The sequence below is a fragment of the Cottoperca gobio genome, chromosome 19, assembly GCF_900634415.1.
Source record: "Cottoperca gobio chromosome 19, fCotGob3.1, whole genome shotgun sequence".
NCBI lineage: Eukaryota > Metazoa > Chordata > Actinopteri > Perciformes > Bovichtidae > Cottoperca > Cottoperca gobio.
Window position 1 is genome coordinate 7,098,260 of NC_041373.1, and position 27,109 is coordinate 7,125,368.

Here is a 27,109-nt window from a genome sequence, read left to right on the forward strand (position 1 = left end):
CCTCTCCCCAGTGGTGGATATACATTATTATTACTACAATATAAACTATTGGGATCTTTTACTTAAGTAATAAAATATTCCATTACAAGCACTGCATTCAAACATTCTAAACAGTAACTCTTAATTGTCTAGTTGTCAGATAAATGTAGTGGTGTTATGTAATGTAATGTTATGTAATGTAATGTTATGTAATATGTTAAAAGTACAATACTTTCCTCTGAAACACAGTAAGTTTAAACTAGCAGATAAAGGAAATACTCAAGAAGCCCAAAGTACCTCAAAACTGTACTTAAGAACAGAACTTGAGTAAATGTACTTAGTTACATGTATTTAATGGGAGACAAACTAAGGATTTACATGTTGATACTACAGCTCCCTTAAATTGGGGTTTAAAGGCTGTGAACAGGAAGTGCAGTGGTGGTTCTTTCCTAAAAACTAGCTATATTGTTTACAATTTTGTAATTAATACTATTAAAAGTAGCCAAATGATCTATTAGCAGAACCCGTTTGCAATATAGCCATTTATGTAAAGACACAAATTGAATTTAAAACGTGGTGATTCTCAGGCAGGTTCTGGATTTATAAGGAGCGTTTCTTTTTCTTATGATTTCTGAGCTGAGTCTTATTTTGGACGTTTTATAATCTCATAAAGAAAAAGTAAGATTTTAGCAAAGCCAGAGTGCAATATAAATGATTAACTCAGCACCAAAGCCCTGGCCTTTAGCCTGAAATGCTGCGATGACATAGATCCACACGTCATGCATCTGTCTGAGGCTGAAGTGCTGGCTGAACATTCAATATTTGTCTGTTTGTGTTTTGCAGAATATCCACAAAACATCCCTGATGAACACTGAGTTGTGAACAAGTGTGTCACCGCTAACGTTTTTCAAATCTGTGTCCATGGGGTGGATTATAAGACAACGGGCCCCCAGGCACAGACATGCAAAAGGGCCCACCACCTCTTCTACATGTAGGAGCAAGACACGCAGACCGTGTGGTGGTTTTGCCTCTTTGTTGTTGTTGTTGTTGTTGTTTTGCATCTCTTTCTAGTTGTTATTCATCTTTTCGTGGTTTTCTGTCTCTTCATGGTACTTTTGTGTGCAGTAATTTTGTTTGTCTTTGAAGTAATTTTGCGTTGTTTTTTTTTTTTATTGTTTGGGGCATCTTTGGAGTAATTTGTGTCTCTTTGGTCTCATGGTCATTTTGTGTCTGTAGTCCTTTTTGTGTCTTTTGTGGTTGTTCTGCGTCTCATTGTCATCATCGTTGCGTCTTTTTATAGTTTATAGTTACAGTTTATAGTTTATGTCTCTGTGTTTGTTTTGCATCTAATTGTCACCATTTCATGTCTTTGTAGTAGTTTTGTGTCACTTTTGTAGTCATGTTGTGTCTTTTTTGATCTTTCTGTGTCTGTCTGTAGTCATTTGTGTCTCTTTGTGGTTGTTTTGTGTCTTGTTGTAGTAATTTTTCTGTGTGTTTTAAAGACTTTTTGTGTCTCTTCATGGCCGGTACTTGTCTCTTCGAGTGACATTTTGCAGGTTAGGACCACGGGGGTCCCTAACACTTTGGGCCCCTTGGCCTGTGCCATAAAAACTGCTGCGAAATTGAAAACCAGTTACATATAGACCTAGCTTGAAACAAACAGTTATGCTCATGACTGCAAACATAGATTTTTCTGAAACTGGCCATTCTGCATAATGAGTACTTGTACTTTTACATAAGTAGAATTTTGAATGCAGGACTTTTATTTTGAACAGAGTATTTCAACACAGTGTACTGCTACTTTTTACTCAAGTAAAATATCTAGTACTTCTTCCACCACGGCTGGGACACTCAGAGTTGTAATGTCCCTTCTGAACAGAGGGGGGCGGTGTTTTACCATCGAGCGTATTATTTATAGAGTAGAGGAAGAACACGACCCCAGCCGGAAGCACTATGGCTCGCACCTAAATGGTTATTATTGTTGTTAAAGTCTGCGGGTGCTGTTGGGGCACAACATGTTCCCATGTTGACCAAAGTCTTCGTCGCTCCATGATGTCTAAACTGCAGGTGGTGAAGGCGCTGGTGGCGGACAGACTGGCGGCGGCTGCGGAGGAGATATTCAGCGCTGCGGAGAAGAAGCTGCTGCACACATCAGGTATGTAAACATTAAACACAGACACGTGTTATTAACAACCAAGTCAACTAATAATCATATAGTGAATATGTACTGTATTACTTTTATGACTTTCCTCTCCAACAGTGCTCTCAAGATGTTTTTTCTTTGCTTCTAAAGGCAAACTAACATCATGTTGCAGTGGGGTTCGTGTTACAGTGTTGAAGAAGTATTTGTATCAAAATATACGCAAAGTACTTATTGTGCAGAATGACCCATTTCAGAATAATGTATGTTATGTTACTGAATTATAGTTATTGATGCATTAATCATTATGATTATGATTAATGTGTTCATCAAGTTAATGTTGCAGCTGGTGAAGGTGGAGCTTATTTACTATATAAACTGCTTATAAAGTAGTAGAAAAATGGAAATACTCAAGTGACGTTCAAGTACTTAAAAATTGTACTTAAGTCAATGTACTTTCCACCACTGGGTACTTGTGCTGTGCTAAAGTATTTCCATGCATTTTGGAAGTCAATATTGTACTTTTTGCTCCACTACATTTATTTGATAACAATAGTTAATTTGCAGATTCAGGTTATTTATATAAAATAATAATTCAACTAATGCATTGATTTACACTGCATTACATACATGCATTAATCTACTTAGCAGCAAGTATTTAAAATGAGAAATTAATTTATACAGACTTTTGAACTAAACCAACCTGTATTTTCATCTTAATCTCCACACAAACAACAACAAGAAATAATAAATACAGAAATACAAATCAACCTTCTCTGGTGAGGGCAAATTAATTTGAGTTAGCATCCCAATGTATGATATACTGTATGAGAAGGTATGTTTGCAGCTGAATTATTCTAGCATTTATTCATACCGATTTTTCTTTTCTTCCTTCCTCCAGACATGCCTCCTGAACAGCAGAGGGCAGCTGTGCACAAGCAGCTGTCGGTGGTCGCTGACGAGATCTTTCGGATCCTGGAGATCATGATAAGAGAATATGAGGCAGAAGTCTCCAGCTCCCACGAGGAGAGCCAACGGCAACTGCTGGACATCACGTTGAAGACGGAGACACAATTACACAGAACAGGTACATTTAATGTACATTAATATTGTAAAAATGTACTAATATTAGTTTCTTGCTGTTACCATTTAATTTGTCTCCATTCAATAAATTATTAAGACAACTGCACAACAAATGAAAGTCAAATCTGTGAATGTAGCTATAGATGCATTGCACTGAGGCTCCTGCGATGCATTGATTTTGACATTTGTATGAATATTATGAAGCTTTGCAGCCTTGAGTGTAATCTAGTGAGTTTGTGATGCACTTAACGCTCCTTTTTAAAGTGATCTCAAAATCTATTATGCATGTCAAGTGTTCACCCTCTGTAGGCTGGAGAGGTTCTGCCTTTTGTTGCTCATCCTTCCACAGTTTATAGGAAATATTGTTATGGCCTTGGTGTCTGTATTTCTATGCAGTTTACAGTATTTCCACATTGAATTTTCAATTTGATCTTCCCTTCAGACAGACTGACACTATCTGGGTCGAACGGTGAAAATGATGTTTCCTCTGAGCATCAGAAATGTGCACAGAGCAGGAGCTCCAGTCCGGTCCAGATAACGTCCAATCTACCACTGAGTAAAGACGTGTCTACGGAGACAGATTGTGAGTTAATCCACAGTAAGCCTTCACATCTTCACCAAACACAGAGAGCAGATAAGGGAACCTCAACTCTGATGGAAACGGAGACGCTGCCACCGAGCCACCCCGAGGTTCTCTCATCAAACAATTCAGAAGCTGTGAGTGAAGATAATGACGGTGAGATAAATGAGAAACTTCCCAACTCAAACGAAAGAAAAACATTTCAAAAACAAAGTCAGGGCGAGGATTGTTGCAAAATGTGTGGAAGGTCTTTCCTTAAACGTGTCGCTGGGAAGAAAATAAAAAAACAGCAAAGGAACAAGAGCCCAGCTACGGGACAGAGTTGCTGCAGAGTGTGTGGGAAGTTTTTCCGATACAAACGTTCTTTTCTGAAACACGTACTTACGCACGAGCAGAGCTCCGAGCTGTGTGGAGCCTGTGGGAAACATCTGGACTCTGACGAGAGCCTGAAGGTGCATTTACAAACCCACAAGGAAGAGAACATCTGCAGGGATCACACGGAGGACAAACAGTCAGAAGCAGAGTGCTCTGACGCGGAGAGTCAGGTGGGTGACAGTGATGAGGAGTGGAAGGACAGTGAAGGAAGTGATAGTGATGATGGAGACAGCGAGAAAGATGAGAGCGAAGACGGACCTCGTTTACAAAAGTCAAAGAAAAAAGAGCCTAAGAATAAGGATTACAAGGATTTATCGCATCTGAAATACCGCTGTAAAGTGTGTAGCAAGTCTTTCTGCTACAGAGCCTCGTTTTTGAAGCATGTGCTAGAAGACGAGGAGGATACAGATGTTTGCGGTGTGTGCGGGAAACGTTTTGAGTCCAAGGATAGCTTGAGGCTTCACTTGCAAACTTACATCCGGACGAACGACTGTGAAGTTTGTGGGAAACACTTTGACGGTCACAAACAACTGGAGATGCACATGAGGACCCACACGGGAGAGAAGCCATACATCTGCACCGTCTGCGGCAAGGCGTTCGCTCAAAATGGAAACCTTATGGGACACATGAGGGTTCACACAGGGGAGAAGCCGTACGTCTGCAGCGTGTGCGGTCAGACCTTCAGCTTTAAAGAATACATGATGGCTCACATGAGGATCCACACGGGGGAGAAACCGTTCCTCTGCAGCATCTGCGGGAAAGGATTCAGACAGAGGGGGACTCTGAAAACACACATGATGATCCACACGGGAGAGTCCACGCACCGGTGCAGCGTGTGTGACAAGAAGTTCTACAAGAGCGGAGCATTGAAGATCCACATGAGGTCGCACACGGGAGAGAAACCGTATCTGTGCAACGTTTGCGGGAAAAGCTTCACGGCGAGCGGCTCGCTGACCAAGCACATGGGCGTCCACGAGGGAGAGCGAACGCTCGGCTGCAGCGTCTGCGGGAAAGGATTTGCGAGGAACGAGGACCTGATGAAACACATTCAGACTCACACAGATGAATCTTCACAGCTGACGAGTCTTTAATGACTATTAAAGTGAAGACTTTCAACATTCTAGGAAATACGCTAATTTGCTTTCTTTCCAGGAGAACAAATGATTTGCCGTTTGTTTGTCTTCTTGCTCGCAAAGTACCAAACAAAATGTTTTGTTCCAGCTTCCGAATTGGGAGGAGGTTTTATGGGTCTTATGTGAAAGAAAATTAGTAATTTTGGACTGTTGATCAGACAAAGAGACATAATAAAAGACATCTACTTGGGTTTTTGAAGATTTCCATTTTCTGACATTTGTTATTGCTATTCTGTCAGAATTACTTTATTCTTTTGATTTAACTTTTTTTTTTAAGTCTGGTTTGCATATTGTTTCAGCTCTATATTGTATCTCTTATTATGTGCTGCTATCTTGTTCAGGACAATCTTGTAAACAAGATTAATAATCTCAGTGAGGCTCTTTCCTGAAATATATATTTCATTGAGACAATGTATAGTTATTTGCAGCCCTGTCTCTGTGTTAAATGTAGAGCTGGGTTAAGGTCATGGTTAGCCTAGCTTAGCATAAAGAAAGGAAGCAGCCCTTTCCGAAGTAAAGAATAATACACCTCCTAAAGCTGAAATTGTTTATTTACACGACTGATGGAAAGAGAGCAAATATTTTCCTGAATGCTGAAGTGTTCCTGGTGTTTTCACTTGTTACATACACTTGGTGTGTTTTGGTGAAAAGGTTTAGGAACACTATCATTTCTAAAAAATAATTTACAATAATATGTCTTGCTATAGTCACACAACTTGAACAAAGCTTTGTACATCAGTGTGCCTTTTTATAACGTTTTTCAGAACACTTGGTTACTCTTAAAGATGAGATTTAATCTTCATTTTTTAATCCACATTTTCTGGTTAATTGAAACTGGTTCAGGTATTAGTTGTGCATTTGTTTGGGATGCTTTGTTTATGTCTGTACGGATGTCTTGTGCTTTTAAATCTTTGTTATTGGACAATTTGGGCATCAAAATGAACTTGTATCCCAACATATATCCAAGTAAAGTTGGAAAAGGTTTTATTTATTTTATTAACATTTAACTGAGGCTTCATAACCAAATACAAAATGGTGTGACTCTTTTCATACAGAAAAAGCACAAGTATAATAAGATTGTTTTATTTATTTAAAAAGTAAAGATGGAGAGAGTTACACAAAATGAGGTGTTTAATAATATCAAATATGTTGTTATACGCTAAAGTTTTTAATAGTTTACCTTTGCTTATTAAAAGCCAATTTCACTGAATTTTTGTTATTCATTTTACACCTTGTCTTTTATTTTGAAAGTCTATAAAATGGTGCTACAGTACACTGTTTAAAATAAATGCAGGAAATCTTTTGTCATTGACTGATTACTGTTTACATTGCTTTAAAGATGCAGCCTCAGAACAATTGCTCAACTTATTTAAAAAATGAAATCTATAATATTTATAATATAATTTTTTTTGTTGACATTTGAGCCATTTATTCCCAAAAACAAATTCCTGAATTGTAAAAGCATTTTGTAAAGTCTGTCTCATTATGATTGCTATACATAAATCATTAATAATCTGTCTGATGTTTAATAATGATGATTGAGATATCACGTGATGATGGTTTACACAGCATATTTCTTAAAGTGCGACCAATCATCCGTGGTCCATTTCAATACCTTCACTTTCAAGAGCTTACATTTAATAAACTGCGTCAAATTGCGGAAAATGTGGAAGTGAGATAGAAAGTATATATTGTTTTATGCAAGTCATTTTCCTGTTCAGCCCTAAATCATATACTGGCAACCTAAGTTGGCACTTAGCATCAAAGCTTCGAGAACCCCTGGTGTACGTATAGTATGTCATAGTTTAGTATTCCATAAAAGATCATGATATAGTAAAACAAAACAAAAAGTCATGCTATGGTATGTTAGAAAAGTCATATAAATGAATAGTATGCATGTCAGAAAAAGTCATATTATAGTATGCCATAAGGTTATACTTTAGTATGTCATAAAAGGCTGAAACTAATGCAGTCTAATACAACAGTCCTGCAATACATTCTTCCTTCATGAAGGTTCCAACATTCAGAAACTGTTTGAGAGGTGTTGATTCAATTGTAAGTTTTAATGTTTTACACTGAAGTGTTTGTTATTGTGCTGACCTCGTTGATGGGATGGATAAAATAAATCTATATGCACACAGCTGAACAAACACTTCTCTAAAACAGTTTAACACAAACTGAACACTCGAACCTTCATGACGGAAGGATTTCTTGACAGTTGTATAAGACGGCATTAAGTTTCCAATAAACTGTTAACTGTTGTATAATCATAGATTGTAAATGTAGTTCATGAGGAAACATTCAGCCTTTCATCCTGTGCAACACTTCATTTAATGCAAAGTTGAGGTGGTCGTAGATAAATAAATAATACTGCAGTATAATTACAGTTTGCACAATTCAGAGAAATGAAGCGACTCAATTATAATGTTTAAAATACTCAAACATGGACGATAATCAGCAGGTAACTAAATGTGGTAACTTCATATAAAGTGTGAACAATATTTACACAAGATATAAAAGTTGTTTTTTTAATGAATTCACATGAATGCACAAGTGAAAGGCAAAACAATTTTTTATTACCAAATGTACTGTAGCACTTTATTTCATAGAAAATGCCACATATGTTCAATGTTAAGTTTCCCTTTATTTGCAAAATATTTAACCCATGTACAGTTAAACATAATACTATTTAAGACAAAACATTTTAGAGTAAAAGGTATTTCCCCCGTAGAGACAGTATCAATACTCAGTGTCATGTTTCAGAGCATAACAGACAAATGTAAAAATATAATTGCGAAAAAGGAAGCTTGTGTTTTTCTCTTTCTTGCAAAAGCAAAGATACCAACTGGTGGGGAAAGACAACCGTCCCCACTTACGTCCAATAGTCTCAGCGTGGAGAGTTTGAACCCTGAGAGGTCACTGAGTGACGGCAGCTTTGTCAGGCTGTGATGTAAATCCAACAATCCCGACCGACCTCTCGGTCTAAAAGTACGATATGTGTTATTAGTAAAGGTGTGATTCATTTGACATATGCAGAAATAAAGTCCCTGAAGCCTTCTTCTCATTCATATGAATGATGATTATCTGGTTTGAACAGATTCATCTCAAGAAGGTCTTCTTCATGTAGTGATCACAAGAAGTCACACACAAAATAATTCTGGTCAAACACTGAATCCAAACTAAAAAGCCTTTACCATGACTTGTTAGGACAATGTGTAACAATCAAATCAAATCAAATCAAATCAAATTTATTTGTATAGCCCAATATCACAAATTATACATTTGTCTCAGTGTGCTTTACAGACTGTACAGGTTACGACATCCTCTGTCCTTAGACCCTAACAATCATTATTAACTCATCTACCTACTGCTTTCATGAGTAATAATTTAATATTTAAAATGTCAAATTGTCTGACCAAAAGATACAATTATATAAAACATGGGAAAGCAGCACAGTTTCACCTTTAATGAGCTGGAACTGGAGAATGTTTCTTCTTTAAAATGTTTTTGCTCATAAAATTGAAAATACATTTTCAGTTTATTAATCTAGTTAAGACCAAATCTGGTTCTGTGTCAGTCCTGTTTTCTTAACAAAATGCATCTTATGGCAATTTGTTGATAAAATGTATTCTGTGATCTTAATTTGTGTAAATGTTGGAATTTGTGTCTTGAGCTTCTGGTAGCCCGGCCTGAGGAGAAGCTGTGAGGAAGAGTACCAAGTGATGAAGCTTGAAGCAGCCAGCAGGCGGGCACAATCAGTCAGGTAAAGCAATATGGCATCTTCATTATCATGTATGTCTTGTGTAATTCTGAGTAGTATTTAAACAGTTTAAACACTATTAAAGTATTGCTTTATCAATCGTGTAATCTTCTATTAATTTGTTATGTTTTAAAGTCATTTTCCTTTCTTTATCTTGAAACCTTTAAAGTCGAGACTGACTCATTTTAAACTAATGGGATTATGTCTGATATTGAAATGCTACATTATTATCTGGACATTATTAGATTCTTTCCTGTAAAATATATTTGTTGTTTTGTTTTGTTCTGATGTCTCATAAAGGGCAAACAACTGCATGTTACTGTGAACCCTGTGCTGCTCCATTACAATATATTAACATTGAACCTTGATACTATGAAACTTACCAAATTATTGAAATGAACAACAACAGTTATAACAATATTAGTATTAATATTAATAAAATAATAATAATAATAATACAACAGTTAAAATTACACTTTTAACAATATTGCCCGTTGAGTGAAATGAATATCAGAAAACACAAAATCATCATTTGCACAATATTTATTTCATTTAAGATGTCATACATTACATTATATAGATTAATATAAATATATATTAAACATGAAGAGAGAAGAGGTGATGACAGCTTCCTGTGTGTGTGAGGAGCTTCCCAAACCCACCAGCACAGAAGAAGCACATGTTAAAAACGTCCTCTGTGCTGGTCGGGCTGGGGCTGGTCCTCATCTATTGGCTGGTGGGGGAAGAAGGTGGTAGCGGTGGTCGGGGGGGGGGGGGTCGTCACTGTCCTCACTGGATCTTCAGACAGTGCTGGGTGTTTGGAAGCGAGTACTGTAGGGTTTGGAGAGTGGGTCAGACGTGGTGCTGGTACCTTTGCTTAGTTGACGTCCACTCTCAGCTGCCAGAGGAGTCCTGCCCTGTGAAACAGAAAAACAAGTCATGATTAATGTTGGACACAATTATACAACCTTTGCACCTTTGCATGTCACTACTGGTACAGTTGTAGTCTTGGTGAGAGGATTACTTACTTCAACTCCTATTACTGGATGAGAGGAAAAGAGACCACCGGTCTCCGGCTGCTCCTGTATTCATCCATCCTTCTCATCTGGTCCGGAGTCATCTTCTCTGTCGTCAAGGAGATCCTGGATGTTGAGTCTCATGGAATAATTGTTTTTTAAAGTGATGAGATCCACTTGAGAATGTTCTTGATGTTTGTAAATATTACTTTACCTCTGTCTGTCACAGCCACCTACACCTAACTAAAAAAACAGGACACAACTTAGTAATGACTTACCTTTGTCTGCTATGGCCACCTACACCTCATAAAGAAAATAACATAACAGCATAACAATGAGTAAGATTAATAATCCCTTCAATATTATATGCATTTGCAGGAGTTTTTTGTTAATGTTGTAATTAATTATTAATTTACCTCTGGTATAAGGATCTACAGCTTACATTTAAAATAATCAATTGAACAACAAGTAACCTCAGGCAAGACAGTGAACCTCACATTGCTCCCAGTGCCTTGCATGTAAACGTTGAGCCCTTAGTGTGTGTGTGAATGAGAGGCACATTGTAAATGCTTTGGATCAAAGTGATACATAAATACAATCAATTTAAGAGTCCTATACGTTACTATTAAAACAAGAATAAAAACCGTAGCGCAAGATGCTACCTAAGTGATCGCGAACCCCGCCAGACGCATGAGCTGCCACCAAATATGTTCAAAATGCCCTGGTGCAAGACACCTCCAAGGGTTGTGTGAGCCTCGCCAGACGCAAAGGCTACCTGAGGTTTGAATTGCCTCGCCAGACACAGAGGCTACGTGAGGTTTGAATTGCCTCGCCAGACGCAAAGGCTACCTGAGAATTGAATTGCCTCGCCAGACGCAAAGGCTACCTGAGAATTGAATTGCCTCGCCAGACGCAAAGGCTACCTGAGGGTTGAATTGCCTCGCCAGATGCAAAGGCTACCTGAGGTTTGAATTGCTTCGCCAGACGCAAAGGCTACCTGAGAATTGAATTGCCTCGCCAGACGCAAAGGCTACCTGAGAATTGAATTGCCTCGCCAGACGCAAAGGCTACCTGAGGGTTGAATTGCCTCGCCAGATGCAAAGGCTACCTGAGGGTTGAATTGCCTCGCCGGACGAAAAGGCAACCTGAGGATTGAATTGCCTCGCCAGACGCAAAGGTTTTCCAATCCTGCTGTGATCAGGGCTGTCGGTCCTAATCGGAGTCACTGTCATCAGTCCATCGCAGGTAATCCAAAGGAACTGTGAAGTATCTTCCGTGTGTGGGGAAGCTGAGGCCTGAAGTTGAGGGTGCTGAATCCTCATGGTTGTCCTCACAATTCCACTTCTGCCTCTTCACACCTGCCTGCTCCGTGTCGCTCTCTTCCCGACTCCTCTTTGTGATGGAGATGAAGCCTGAAGTGGAGGGAGCAGACTCTTCGGACCTTTGAGAGACTGAGAGTAGACCATCTTCAGGACGCTCTGGATGCTGAGCAGGTATCAACTGCTGAGGATCACAACAAGGACCCAAGGAAGGAACACCAGGGGGAACAGGGGGATCCACTTGTTGCCATCCATGCCAGAAATGTGGAGGTTGGAGCTGCTGGATGAGTGGGTAGTGAAATGGGATGTCAGCAGCATCATCGTCTTCAAAGTCCTCTTCATCCTCTTCATCCTCCCACATGGATTCGTACCCAGAGTCTTCGCTGACACCGTCAGAGAAGTTGATGAAATCTTCAGAGTCTTCAGAGTCTTCGGTGTCTTCAGAGTCTTCTTCCTCCTCTTCCTCACTCTCGATTGGTGGATGTCTTTCTCCATCTTCATCGTCAGAGAAAAGCGGGGGAAGGAGCTCACCTTCACCTGCAACACCAATCACATACTCACCTGCCTCACCCTCATCGTAGTTGACCACCCCGATGACTTCAGGGAGGCCGTCTTCTGAAGGACGTCCGATGAGGTCGATCATGGCACCTGAAGGGAAATTATATTAACAACAAAGTTAAAGTTTGAAAAAACTACAGCATAGCCATTAACAACTGCACTCCATGTGTTCATTTGAACTGTTAATGTGAACCGTGGAAACATTTTTTATACTTTACATATTACAAATATATTTAATATGTAGTTGAAGAGTTGGACTTTCTGATCTATTCTTTAGAATTGCTGAACAGAGAAAACACAACAGTGACAATAATAATAAAATAAAATCTAAAAAAAACCTAATAATTTATATAATAATTAATTAATTAATAAAAACATTTTTATCATAAGCTGCAATAAAGTGAATGACGCTTCATAATTATTGGACGACGAGAGGAGGAGCTTTTATGAACGGCTCTGTTCAACATTTCTATGAATCTGGATTCAGATTCCAGCCCTTAGAGACACAAAGACATTTTTAGAATAAAAACTAAGCACGAGAGCGATAGGGGCAATGGGGAGAGAGTTACACAAACAATCACGGTGGAGAGTGCAACTACCAGACACGTAGATAAAAACAACTACTTTAATCCGTTGGTGTATAGTGAGGAATATCTGAAAACAAGTTAATGTTAATATGATAAAATGTGAGGCTGAGAGGAGTAGTTAGAGGTTTCTGCATCAATAGGTTAAAGCTTCAACAATCAAAACAAGCGCACTGCTTGTGCGTCTTGACGTCCGCTCCTTATAGTTCCATCGTTACCATGGTGCACATTTAACACATATTTATGGCATTTTATGAAATTAGGCCCAATCGCCATTTTGTTTCAGTCATTTCGATGTCAAATTTCGAAGATTTGATGCTCTCAAACCAAAAAACAGCGTTTAACGTCACTACACTAATTGTTCATACATTCTACACATGTCCCGGGAAATGTTAGACATTCTGTTAAATAAAATAATCATTTTACACGGAGAAATCGTCGAATGAGTCTGTTGTCACCAAATCAGTTTTCCAACAGGCCTAACAGCTGTCCAGCTTAACATTATAACAGTTACACTAATGTATATACCAATACAACTTGTTAAGGATGTTCCAGGGTTGAATCAATGAATCATAAATAAGTTAAATAACAACATATAAATCAAAAAGTGGTCTTACCTGCACGGTTGAAGTCCAAACGGGCGACTCCCAACAGCAGCAGGTGTTCCTCTCCGACCAGTGGACGACCAAGGGCCTTTCCAACAGTTCAGGGATGCAGAAGTTTTGTTTACCAACAAGATCTGTTTTCCTGTAGATTCTCCAGCGGTTTAAAACTCCAAAAGTTCGCTTTCAAAAGTTTGGTTTTGCAAAAGGTCCAATCGTGTCCAAGTCCAAGTGCAAAGTGATAAATCAGAATGTTCGGCAGGGTCAGAGGATCTACGTTCTATTTCCATGACACATGACGCACGTGCGTACATGTGATTAGCAGGACAGAGATACTTTTAATCTAATATTTGTCATATATATTTTCATTACCTTCATACATGCCTTTTTTATATTCCAGTCATTTGTTTGCAACTCCTTTTCTTTCATAAACTTTGCCATGTCAGCTCAGATGATAAAAACAGACAAAAAACATATAAAAGCAAATATAATATAGCGAAAGCAATGTACTACAGTATAGCTAATATGTAGTGTAATCATTTGTTCTTAATACTTCAAATGTAAACCTCAAACAACTTAGTTCCACAAAACTAATGCCAATACAAAAAAATCTGATTTTGAAATTGAAAACTTAATTGAGAGAGAGATTATAGGAGAGAGTAAGTAGACCAACAGATGATATAAATTGTGCATCTTTTGTGTCTACATCTTGATCTGTAGCTGCGAGGTGTGCAGACATGCTCACCATTGTAAATTGTAAACAGACAAAACAAAATACCACGTTCCAGTTTCTCAAAAGCGTTCACAGGCCCTGCTTTTTTATATAATTCCTAATTCACAAACCCACACTCAGCAAAAGACAGAGAGTCTGTCAAGGGCAGTGTGAGAGGGAGGGACACTGAAGAGGGAGAAGGGGCTCACAGAGAGCGCACTGTGAGAGGACAGAAGAGTGTTAACAGTCAGCGGAGGTAGATCACCGGACAAACACTGCAGCTACAAGTCAGAACGGAGGGAAGGAGGGAGAAACGGACAGGGAGGTTCACATGTGCGAGGAGAGAAGCGAAGGTTAGCAGGAGAGTGTTGCGGCTGTTTGGGCCACAGGAGCTTCTAGTAGCCCGGCCTGAGGAGAAGCTGTGAGGAAGAGTACCAAGTGATGAAGCTTGAAGCAGCCAGTAGGCGGGCACAATCAGTCAGGTACAGCAATATGGCATCTTTATTAACATTTATGTCTTGTGTAATTCTGAGTAGTATTTATACAGTTTAAACACTATTAAAGTATTGCTTTATTAATCGTGTAATCTTCTATTAATTATTTTAGAAGGGCAACAATTGCATGTTACTGTGTGAACCTTGATACTTTGGAACATACCAAAGTATTAAAAATGAAAACAGCAGTGATAATATAATTAATATAATAATAATAATAATAATAATAATAATAATAATAATAATAATAATAATAATAATAATAATAATAATAATTAAACACAGTAAAAGTGTTTTTTCTGGACAATGCTCAGGTTTCTCTTCATGGATTGTTCGGTAGCCTGATTGTGATCCATGTAATTACAGGAAACTGAAGCCATCACTGTTCAAATTAATAATGTAAATGTGTTGAGTCTTGGCTTTCTCTAAAGCTGCCTGACGACAGTTACTGCTCCTCCTGACCATAAAGAGCCCTTGACAGTACATCGGTGGCATAAAATCTTTATTAAAATATGTAGTTTACAAACTGAATACTGCTGTTACAGGTGGATTTGTGTGAAACATACTTCAGAAAAGCAGTGATTTATACTTTTGGGTGGAAATATAGATCTTTGTAGTAGATTATACACTTATAACCTATGATTGACAGGTTTGTTTTCATTATCGATTAATCTTTCGATTATTTTATTGATTTATTGCTTCGGTCTGTAAAAAGAAAAGGGTGTGCGCACGTGTGTGTGTCAGCTGCGAAGCCCCGCCCTTCTCAAAACGGAGCGAAGGAGAGAATGTGAATGCGCAAAGTAGACAGTAAACACTGAAACGTGCACATAAATTAGATCAATAGCATAAGCGGTTAGTTTATGTAATAAAAGAGCACCTGTCAATGTGAAAAGTGAGTTGTTGGCGGATATTCATAGTATAGTATGTTTAAAACAATATTCATAATATAGTATGTTTAAAACAATATTCATAGTATAGTATGTTTAAAACAATATTCATAATATAGTTTGTTTAAAACAATATTCATAGTATAGTATGTTTAAAAATGTCAAAGCATTTGACTGTCGGAAAACAAATTCATAGTATTTTGACAAAATGTCATAGTATAGTATATTAAAAAAAGCCACAGTATAAAATGTCGCAAAATAAGTCATAGTATAGTCTGGTTTGAAAAAAAAGTCACTAGTACAGGATGTCGAAATTATAATTATAATAATTAGCAAATTCATTGTTTAGATTGTGGCCAATAACGTGATTTTTGAGGTCACAGTAACTTTGACCTTTGACCACCAAATTCTAATCAGTTCATCCTTGTGTCCAAGTGGACATTTGTGCGAAACTTGAACACAATGCCAAAGATGTAATAAAAAGTCATAGTATAGTATATCGAAAGAAAAGTCAAAGTATTGTTGGGCATATAAATATCAAAAAAGTCATATTATAATCATATAAAATCATAGTATAGTATGTCATAAAAAATTTTTTTTTAAAGTCATACTTTAGTATGTCAAAAGTGTCATAGTATATCAAGTCGAAAGAAAATCATGAAAAACTCATAGTATGTCAGAAAGTCATAAAGATTTCATAATATAGTATTATATGGGGAACAAAAAACTATAGTACATGTCTATATATAAAATGTTTTAAAGTCATATTATGTCGAAAAAGTAATTCAAAAGTCATGTTCGCGAGTGAGGGGACAATGGAGCGAGAGATTGGCCGGAGAATCGGCGCAGCGGGGGCGGTATTACAGTCACTTTACCGCACCGTTGTGACGAAAAGAGAGCTGAGCCAGAAGGCAAAGCTCTCAATATACCGGTCGATCTTCGTTCCTACCCTCACCTATGGTCATGAAGGCTGGGTCATGACCGAAAGAACGAGATCACGGGTACAAGCGGCCGAAATGGGTTTTCTCAGACGGGTGACTGGCGTCTCCCTTAGAGATAGGGTGAGAAGCTCAGCCATCCGTGAGAGACTCGGAGTAGAGCCGCTGCTCCTTTACGTTGAAAGGAGCCAGTTGAGGTGGTTCGGGCATCTAGTAAGGATGCCACCTGGGCGCCTCCCTAGGGAGGTGTTCCAGGCACGTCCAGCTGGGAGGAGACCCCGGGGAAGACCCAGGACTCGGTGGAGAGATTATATCTCCTCACTGGCCTGGGAACGCCTCAGGATCCCCCAGTCGGAGCTGGAGGATGTGGCCCGGATAAGGGAAGATTGGGGTTCCTTACTGGAGCTGCTGCCCCCGCGACCCGATCCCGGATAAGCGGTGGACGATGGATGGATGGATGGATGGTATAGCATGCTATAAAAAGGTCTATGTTAACTGACGCTACATTGATTTATCAACTTTTAATACTTTTTAAGACCCCGCAGACACCCTGAAAATATGATGGTTTGTAAACTACCCAACAGTATATACAAGCAGAGCTGACATAATCATCCACCTCAACTACAACAGCAACATTCTGCTTTTACATGATGAGTAATATTAGTCTAATGATAGTATAAGTCACAGCGGACATCTTTAGAGTAAAGTACATTATTTTACAGTGTGGTATTAGTATTTTTACTTAGAGAAAGGATTTGAATACTTCCTCCACCACTGCCAATGATGAATCTAAGGCTTTTATTGTGAAACTGCTTGAAGCTTGAAGTTGAGGTGTGTCTCGATTGAAACCATGAAATTGCAAAACATAACAAAAACATAAACTCACAGACCATCAGTTTAAACACAATTTATTTTTCTGCTTAAATAATTACTTGGATCATCCAGTGTAGGCTGTTGGTTTGTCATACATGTTGGTACCAGATGTATCATCAACAATGGATGCATAGGGTGGTTTTGAATGAAAAAAAGACAAGACAGAAAGAAAAACTGTAATTACACAGAAATAAAAGATCAGATTTTTAACAATGTGTGATCAATACTGTGATTTAGCCGTTAATACAAATTGGATAATGGGGCTAAAAAAATGAGATTCTCTGTTCTCATGTAAATACAACCTGTTAAATAAAGATAAAAGTCATCAAACCGCCAAAATAAAAGTCCCCTTTTTAAAATCACAGCAGACCTAAAAGCTTAAACTTGCACGTCTAGTATGCATGATGGGCTTACACATAGACATTTGTATTTGATGTTTCTCACACACACACACACACACACACACACACACACACACACACACACACACACACACACACACACACACACACACACAAGCAAGCAGTTAGGAGATAGCACAATAAGCCGGTCTGCAGGTTACACTCGGGGACATCGTCAGTACCTTCCTGAAGCTTTGCTGTCTGGAGTGTGCGTGTGTTTTCATTTCAAATAAAATAAGAACAGTTATAGATGACAGATGTTTGGGTTATTATGAGTGCTCACAAAGACAGAAGTACCATCTCTCTAATTATATTACAGTGTATTTGAATTAGGAGGAAAATAAAAGGAAAGCGTTAAAAATAAAGTGACGTCACATGCAGCAAAATATTATTTCTCTGAAGACAAATAATGTTCCACAGACAGAGCGGAAGTAGCTGTTGGCTTTAAAGAAACGTCCTTTTGTTTAAAATCAAGCAGTTATTTTTTCTTCGATTCGTTTCTCAATTACATACAGCTTTTTTTTGTTCCTTTTTATATGTATTTGGGAAGAGCATGTCAGGTCGCACTCTCAAGGCTGCTCAAACTATGTCGACCTCTCAATACAAATGCACCGACTCTGCAAAGCTTCGTCAACTCAAATCAGTGCATAAACAATCTGTGAAGCTACTGATTTTTTTTTTTTTGGGATTTTATACAGTGTCATTTATATACAACAAAAATCACCCATTTACTATTATATTTCATTTAAAAAAAAAAAAAAGAACCACATGGTACACCCCAATACTGCGGGTCCAGGAGGAAAAAATAGACCATATAAGGCAAGTGTCTGGGAGAGAGTGAATCACACGTCTTCATTATCTGTCAGCGTTTACTTTTCCTTGCGCTTGTGCCATCTTTGGTCACAGACGCCTTTCATTCGTTGAAGATAATGTAGGAAAGCTCCAGCTCACGTCCATGCGTGTCCTTTTCCGAGTTGTTTCCAACAGTGAGTGAGTTTTGGTGACATGCTCATGCGAAATCAAAGAAAAGTAACTTGTTTTGCTTGTTGTCTTGCTGAAAACCATGCGTTGTAAGTGAAAGCTTCAGACACGTTTTTGGCCGATTGACGAGGCTTCCAGTCTTGTCTTTCCTCCCAGGGCGTGTGTGTGGTGTCGGACATCAGTGGACCTGGAGGCGGAAAGATTACAAACTTACATTAAAATCTAATGTTCTATACTGAAGTTATTCAATAACAGATGTGATTAGATCTGTTAAAAAGGAGATCGATTAGTTGGTCTACCTTTGGATTTTTCGATTGATTGAACATTTCATTTCATTTCATTTCCAAACAAAAATGTCAAACAAATTAAAAATACTTTGCAATATTTTGACAAAATAAGCAACTTCAGAAAAAAATACTGTGTCATTAAAAGAAATTGTGAAGCATTCGACTTTTCTGAATTTACAGATTGATATTTATTGACTTCATGAATAGATAAAGTCACATTAAAGTTATTAGCCTCTTACCTGCTTTAGTTGGGCGCTCTACTGTTATGACTGACTCTTCTTCCCTTGTTTCTTGTTGCTGCTGTCTCCCGGCTTGGCGGGGGGAGAAAGCGGTGAGGTTTGTGAAAAGAGAGCAAACACAGAAAACAGAAGTTAGTGTTGTGCTCAGACTAAATATGACCCGTGTGTGTTAATGAAGCACAGTTGAGCTCAACTACTGTTGAGGAGATCACAGGCAGCATGCTGCAAGAGAGTCGAGTTTAAGGAGAGAAAAGGGATGTTAAAATTACTACTTTGGAATCACACATGCATCAACACATGTTAAAAGAGAGAAAAACATTATGTTTCTATAGAAGTTAAAACACGTAATATTAGTAGTTCTCAACACCAACCAACAGGCAGCGCTGGTGTAACACTGAGTTCTACTGACACACTGCAGTACAGAGGAAACACACACAGCACAACCACTGCACACATGTATACAGGCCATTGTCATGACCCTGCTACTCCATTACACGGCACTCAACAAACTGCAAACAGCTCAGATTAATGCTGAGATCAGACTTTACAATAAGAGCCCCGACCCTACACATGTGCAGTTAAATATTGTCTATAACCTTTACATCCAAACTGCATTTCCAGAAAATCATCAAAAGAGAATTCAAACAAATGTGCGTTTGTCGTTATGTCGTTATGTGAATATTAGGAGTTGGTTCATCGAGTTAGACAGCTGGTGGCGCTAATTCTTCAGCTGAGTTCCATTAAACCATTGAAGAAGAAGAGTGCTCGACAAGATGGCGTAATTAAAAGAGTGCCAGTCAAACGAAACCAACGGTGAAAGCATGATGGAAACGTTTGTTTGTTTGTTTGAGAAACGTTACAGTCACTCACACTTTTCATCATGATTGAGTTTCTTTGCACTTTTTGCTTTTAAAGATACACCAATTTTTACATCTCAGCCAAGTATAAAAAAGCATTTTTCTGCAATATTTTGACTTTGTTTCTGAATTTCCAGCAGTTCCATCTAATAAAAACACACTATTGTTGATTGGGAAGTCCGTCTAAGGCCCCTCCTGCCTGGTCACCTTAGCTTGACATACAGTTTGTGAAAGAACGCAGGCTATGACTGGTTAGTGTTCAAGGTGTAGTCTAAAGTTTAGGCGCCATCGTCTCCTAATTTGATGTAGTAGCTATCTGAGAAGAAATCAAGGTGTAGACTCATCCTGGCAAAACGTTGCTCCAGAGCAAGGTTTAGCTAAGCGAGCTTGTAGCTACCACTAGTTTACTCCAGCTCTTGATTGTGACTGATTCTTTCACATCACTCTGAGTGCTCAGTATTTACATACAATCACAGCTTCATGCAGGTACAAGTGGGCCGGGATAACTCAGTTCTAAGTTCGGTGGTTGGTTTTTAACCCCAACCTCAGTTTTCTCTCCAGACTTCTCAGCCTTGTTGCCCTGTCGGGAGCGCTTTCCCCTCTTCTTGCCCTTCCCCCCTTTGGCTCCTGCTGAGGAAGCAGCGCCTGCACCACCTGGCGCTACACCACCACCGATACCACCACCACCAGCTCCTTCTTCTGTAGGAGATACGCCTTCACTTTCCCTCCTTTCCTCCGTGTTGACCACACGGCGCACCACCTTTCTGATCACCTGTAGGGTGCAGAAGTATTATGGGGGGAGGAAAGCAGGAAAGCATTTTGTGAGGAGAAATAATGGAAAGGAGGGTGAGGAGATGTTTGTGTGTGTATAGGTGTATGAGAGGCCATGTGATGCACTTTATGTGTTATTGTGTGGAAGAGTGTGTCCATCCAGTGACGCAGGTTTATGTTAAACTACAAGCTACATTTTTCACCTTTGAAATGTTACTAGGGCTTGTGTGTGTGTGTGTGTGTGTGTGTGTGTGTGTGTGTGTGTGTGTGTGTGTGTGTGTGTGTGTGTGTGTGTGTGTGTCTATGTGTAAGCTGTAGGATGAAGATGCGACAGGTTATGGAGGAGGGTGAGGTCGGTTACTTTTCTGGTGACCAGATTCCCGTCTTCATCTGTGAACTGCTCCTCCGTCACAGACTCTCCAGGAATGTTTTTGGCCTCCTCTCCCTGGGGTGAAGCGTTAAAGGACGAGTGAAAGGTGGGTGGAGAGGTTAGAGATGGGAAGGACGGAAGGGTGGAGGTGTGAGAGGTTATCTTTTAGATTGTCATCTGGTTATTTAGAATATAGAGAACATAGACAGACGTCTGCCACAGCCGATGCGTTTCTCACTGTTAAAACATAGAAAGAATTGAATACTGCAAAGCTACTCAAGGTTCAAGTTCGTAAAGGCTCTGAAAGTGCAGTTTCATTATAACAAATTCTCTTAATTAATTAAAATCAGTTTTATTATTTTACAACTGATAGTTTTTCCTTTAAACTCATGTCATGTGCAAGAAAGAATTTCCTCATTTCACAATAAAAGCCACACAAATGTATCACATTGTCAGTTTAACAATGAGGCCTCCATTCACACAGAGACAGATCGTCTGTATATTAGAGGGAAGATTAATTAATCCTATCAGTTCGAGTTTTAAAAAAGAAATTCTGAGTTACCAGCTTCTTATTTGTCAATATATCCTGGTTTCATTCGTCTTCTACAATTATTTACTAGATATCTTTGGGTTTTGGACGGTTTGTCAAAAAAACAAGACATCAAGACCATCTTCTGACATTTTATAGACCAAGCGATTGATCAGTTAATCGAGAACATATTTGTCAGATTAGTTATGAATGAATGGAAATAATTGTTGCAGTTCATAAGTAACATTTTTCATAAGAACATTTGTTTTGTACATTGAAATGTAAGCATCTAGATCAGTGATTTTCAACCAGTGTGCTGCGACACACTGGTGTGCCGTGAGAGATCGTCAGGTGTGCCGCGGGAAATTATCTAATATCACCTAATTAACCATTGTCGGGTGTCTGTGCTGTAATAAAGTGTAACAGATAATGTAATACTCTTCTATTTCAGTGGGTGGCAGCAGAGGGCGATAAATGCCTGTAAAGACAATAGAGTTAGTGCTGCACAACACGTGAAAGTTTGGGATCTCAGCAAGACGAGCAAGTGACAGTGATGGAGAAGTTTTTGAGAAGGGAAAATGCAAATGCCGAACAGGGCCCTGGACAAAATTCTGACACAGATGAAGGCCCAAGTATGAGTGGTCAAAAGAAAAAAGACAAGACGGTGAGCTCGAGGCAATACAGCGAAAGCTATCTTTCATTTGGATTTACTTTCACCGGGAATGCTGTCGCATTCCCGGTGAAAGTAAATCCAAATGAAATCCAAATCCAAATGAAACTGTTGTTTTGAAACTGTTGTTTTGGAAAAGATGCGCATCAGTAAGAAATTTGCCTTGCAACTTGATGAGTCGACGGATATTAGTGGACATTGTCAGCTCTTGGCCAACGTGCGTTTTGTGGATGGAGAAACCATTAGAGAAAACTTCCTATTTTGCAAGGCACTGCCAGAAAAATCAACAGGAGAGGAAATATTTTGGGTCACGTCGGAATATCTTGACAAAAGCGGGCTTACGTGGGAAAACTGCACAGGTGTCTGCACTGATGGAGCCGCAGCCATGGTCGGGCGCATCAAAGGCTTCGTAAGTAGGGTCAAAGAAAGAAACCCAGATGTTATTGTTACGCACTGTTTTTTGCACCGTGAGGCCCTCGTTGCAAAGACCTTACCAGCAGATCTAGCTCCTGTGTTGGATGATGTTGTGCGCATAGTGAACTTTGTGAAGACGCGACCTTTGAAATGTCGCTTATTTGCGTCTTTGTGTGAGGAAATGGGAGCGGAACATAAGGTCTTATTGCTCCACACGGAGGTCCGGTGGCTGTCGCGCGGCAAAGTGCTGGCCCGTGTGTATGAGCTGCGAGAGGAACTTAAAGTATTTCTGACAAACGAGAGGTCCGATTACTCAAAGCTGCTTGCAAGTGATGAGTGGTGTGCAAAGCTGGCATACCTGGCTGATATATTTCATCATCTGAATGAACTGAACACACGGATGCAAGGCCGAAATGAAAACCTGCTTACAAGCACTGATAAAATGAACGGATTCCGTTTAAAGGTGCAGCTCTGGCAACAACATGTGCAGCGTGGCAATCTTGAGATGTTCCCGCTCACCGAGAAACGTCATGATGGCAACACTGCTGTAATGTGCGAGGTGATTGGCACACATTTAAAAACTCTCGAGGAGAAGTTGTCATTTTATTTCTCTTCAGCCTTCACAGAATGCCTTGACTGGGTTAGGGACCCATACAGCTCAGCATCCGTTGCTGGAAAGGACATGACTTTAAAGGAGCAAGAGGAACTCATTGAACTGAAACAAGATCGTGGTTTAAAGCTAAACTTTGCTGATCTTCCTTTGGACAGTTTTTGGTTATCTGTTGCCAAGGAGTTCCCCATTCTGGCCAACAAAGCTATTTTGACATTGCTCCCGTTTTCAACCACATATCTATGTGAGCTGAGCTTCTCAAGCTTGACTGCGATAAAAACGAAAAACAGAGAGAGACTGAGAGCTGTTGAGGAAGAGCTTCGTGTGTGTCTTTCTACCATTCCTGCCAGGATATCCATTTTGTGTTCATCGAAACAGGCCCAGGTTTCACACTAAGTGAGTATAAATACATTTAGAAACTATATTATTAACTATATGTATTGTATGTACTGTGTTAGAGTGTCATTTTGGTTGGTGGTGTGCCCCAGAATTTTGTAAGTGTAAAAAATGTGCCGCGGCTCAAAAAAGGTTGAAAATCACTGATCTAGATGATCCAGTTAGAATTAAGAGTGAGCAAACATCTAAGAGGGTTTGCTCGAGGACATTTTGATCAGACACATTTGATCAGACACATGGACATACTTTTACAGATGTTCTGCTCCTGTGGAAATCAAGCCTCAGCATTATGCTTACACATAGTATTACACTTATATATGAGCCAAACACACAGCACACCAACCAGGTAGCAACTCCAAACACCAAAAAGCTGGTGGTGTAGTGGCTCACACCTACAAGCAGCACTTCATGCTGTAGCAAGGCTAAACACACACACACACATACACACACACACACACACACACACACACACACACACACACACACACACACACACACACACACACACTCACACACACTCTTATGCAACTATAGTCAAGTTTCCATCCAGAGAAAATGCAAATTGATGCACATTTCCAGCCGTTACCGTTATGTAAATATTAGGAGTTTGGGCAAATCCAGACGATAATAAATTGTATTTATAAAGCTAAAAGTTAATCTCAAGGCGCTAATGACAATGACATGGTGCTAATTCCTCTAAAAAAACTCAAATTACGGAAGACCTGATAAAAATGTAGCATTTATTTTTGTATCAGGTATTTATTTTACCAATATTTTTCATACATTGTCTAAACATTTTGCAAATATTATTATTATTTTAATATTTTACTTATATTATTTTGGAAAATGTTTTAGACATTTCTCCAAAACCTTCTGTATATTTTGGGGAAATGTTTTGGACATTTGACTAATATTTTTCTGATATTTCTGGACATTTTTCAGACGTTACAGTCTCTTGTATGTCGTTAGTTTAGTTTGACTGCCGCTGTTTCTTCTCTTGTGGTACGAAAGCTTCATGTACGTCATGATTTGTTTCACTAAGTCTGTGTCTTTTGCACTTCATACAAACTCTCCTAATCCGCTAAAGTGTAAAAAATGTTTTGTGATATTTCGACTTCTTTATTTTAGTTCTCCAATTATTTTGTGCAAATTAAAAACTTGGATTAACAGTCGGATGGAAACCCACTTTATTATTTAGTCCCTGTCAATCACTTATTCTATCTTACAAACACTATAGCGGCACACAAATACACTCCCACTCTCCTAATTTCACTCTATAAAACACACCAGCACAGCTTCTTCTGTTTCTTTCTATCTCTATGACATAGTCTTCTTCACACACTAGCACAGAGTCTCAAAGCTTTATGCAGGTTCACTCTGCCTGAGCTGTCCACACAGCAGGACTTACACACCTTGAGTATGACTCGTCTGCGGTACACCCTGGTGGTGACAGTGGTCTCCTCGTCGGAGCTGGACTCGTCAGCTCTAACACTCCCCTGACGAAGGCAGCCCAGTAGCATTGTTACAATAATAACCAAGTGTGTGTGTGTGTCTTCAATTTATGACATTTTTGGAAAGTTCAAATGAAATATTGGACCAATTCTGCCACTAAAATGAAGTATATAGGTTTACATTCCTGGGCTGGTCTTAACTATTTCAAACAATTTATACAACAGCACATAGAAAAACACATTTTAAGATCTTTTCAAGGCCCACAGACGCCACAATGTGTGCGTAAGTTGGTGCATACATTTCAAGAAAACACAAAAAAGTGAATAAATACAAAATTGTTAGCTGACACCCCCCCCCCCCCCCATCTGGAAGAGCGACTCTCACCTGGACTTTGTGCTGGGACCTTTCACCTCCCTCCTGCCGTCCTTGGCTTGGTCCCGCTGTGCTGCTGTCCTCCTGAGATACCGTCCTCTTGGCCTCCTTTTCCTTTCCTTCCCTGGCTGCGTCAATGTGACCTCCGTTCTGTCTGTGGGTCCGAGCCGGGGGCTGCTCCAATGAATCAGCCAGACTGTCGGGGCTGCGAGGGTGACATGTAGTGAGGAGATCCATTGAGAGGCTACCACAAAACTCCTGGACTGACAGAAAACCTTGGAGTTTACTTTACTATAATACACGTTACTATTTTATACTATATCATACCCATACTATACCATATTATAATTGATTAATTTTAATTAAAAACAATTCTAATACTATATCATAATTTACCATTGTATTATGTTGATATGTTTACACAGATATCTGCATCATTAGTCACACTAGTCACTTGTTTTCTGCAATTGCTCTTAGATAGTTGCATTTTATTTTATGTTATTATGTTTGTCTGTTCTCCCACTCATTGTTTATCTTCTGTATTTTGTACGGTGTCCTTGGGTGTCTTGAAAGGCGCCTCCAAAATTTTTTATTATTATTATTATTATTCTTTATTTCTGTCTTCGTGCTGCAGCAACAACAGAATTTCTCCGCTGGTCAGCCATAAAGGTTTATCTGATCTTTTCTTGACTTATCTTATCGTGGTATTTATGCTGCTTCCTGTCTTGGCCAGGACACTCTTGAAAAATATATTTTTTAATCTCAATGAGTCTTTTACTCCAGGTTAAAAAAATAAATACAAATTGTATCTTTAATCTGTAAACAGAATAAAAACAAATCCTACCTGCCCTCCTCGGTGTTGGGGCTTTGGCCAAGAGCTGCAGACTCTACGTTTGCGCCGGACGTCTCATTTCTCCAGCCTGGAACTGAACACATGTCTTTCTCTGCTTGTTGCAGTTGCTCGAGAATAGCATTCATCCTCTCCTCTGTCATCTCCTCGTCCTCCAAGCCTCCCTCCTGCTTTATATCATCCAGCAGACTCTGCAGCCTCTCTGGGGTCATCTCCTCCTCTTCTTCTTCTTCTTCAACTTCTTCTTGTTTTTCATGCCTTCCATTTCCATGACGAGTGTCTGAGGCAGCATCCTCTCCCTGACGCTCCAAAACATGGCCTTGCCCTGCCTTCAGTTCTTTCTCTAAGGCCTCACCACGCCCGTCTGTTCCATTTCCTGATTGCTCTACTGCTCGTCTGTCATTATCTGGCCTCTCATAATAAACCAGCCCTGTGTTCTCTTCCTTAGACGTCTCTCTTTCTCCAGTGGTCAAGGCTGTATCTTCTGCCCCAACGATGGGGGGCTGAGGGGCATTTGAAGTGGGGCCTGTGGCGACTGTGAAGTGGTCACTGCTGGAAGTACTGGTGGTCTGAGTGAGAGAGAGGTCACTAGGTCTAGTAAGCATGATCTTGCTAGGGGAGTCTGCACTAGCATCGCCCTCGCTAAAGAAGTCGTCTGAGCGAAGCGGGGTGGGGGGCTGGTAGTTCAGGTCTGAGGGGGTTTGCAGCTCCAGATCTATATTGTGGTATCCTGGGTGGATGGCAGGAGTAAAGGATTAAAGGGTGAAGGGATTGAAGAGGGAGGGAAAGACAAAAACAGGGGAGGAAAGGAGGGGGGAATGGGGGGTAGAGTGGTGGAGGTGATGAAATGAGAAACACTTGTAACATCTAAGGGTAA

The 27,109-nt window shown here is 39.5% G+C and overlaps 2 protein-coding genes across 6 annotated transcripts in view; one reads left to right on the forward strand and one right to left on the reverse strand.

The window, feature by feature from the left end:
• Nucleotides 1–1,931: 1,931 nt before the first annotated feature.
• LOC115025068 (zinc finger protein 260-like) lies at nt 1,932–6,189 on the forward strand. The gene is made up of 3 exons (XM_029457108.1): nt 1,932–2,134; nt 3,021–3,206; nt 3,645–6,189. The coding sequence occupies exons 1-3, from the start codon at nt 1,948–1,950 to the stop codon at nt 5,246–5,248; spliced, it is 1,977 nt and encodes a 658-aa protein (XP_029312968.1). The 5' UTR covers nt 1,932–1,947; the 3' UTR covers nt 5,249–6,189.
• A 10,862-nt stretch (nt 6,190–17,051) lies between these two features.
• The window catches only part of LOC115024459 (ankyrin-3-like), a 110,627-nt gene continuing 100,569 nt past the window's right edge, over nt 17,052–27,109 (reverse strand). For all 5 annotated transcript variants that reach the window (XM_029456021.1, XM_029456020.1, XM_029456019.1 and 2 more), the window contains 7 exons: nt 26,227–26,962; nt 25,395–25,587; nt 24,971–25,054; nt 20,931–21,014; nt 20,343–20,570; nt 18,942–19,013; nt 17,052–18,602 (listed from right to left, as the gene is read on the reverse strand). In XM_029456021.1, coding sequence (XP_029311881.1) covers nt 18,966–19,013; nt 20,343–20,570; nt 20,931–21,014; nt 24,971–25,054; nt 25,395–25,587; nt 26,227–26,962 — 1,373 coding nt within the window. In that variant the 3' untranslated portion in view covers nt 17,052–18,602; nt 18,942–18,965. The remainder of the gene's footprint in view (nt 18,603–18,941; nt 19,014–20,342; nt 20,571–20,930; nt 21,015–24,970; nt 25,055–25,394; nt 25,588–26,226; nt 26,963–27,109) is intronic.

What these genes read in the sequence shown, in the direction of transcription:
- LOC115025068 (XM_029457108.1), top strand. Translation starts at nt 1,948, where the DNA reads ATGGTTATTATTGTTGTTAAAGTCTGCGGGTGCTGTTGGGGCACAACA. An exon ending in GAAGCTGCTGCACACATCAG is followed by an intron (nt 2,135 to 3,020) that starts GTATGTAAACAT and finishes TCCTTCCTCCAG; the next exon opens with ACATGCCTCCTGAACAGCAG. An exon ending in GACACAATTACACAGAACAG is followed by an intron (nt 3,207 to 3,644) that starts GTACATTTAATG and finishes TCTTCCCTTCAG; the next exon opens with ACAGACTGACACTATCTGGG.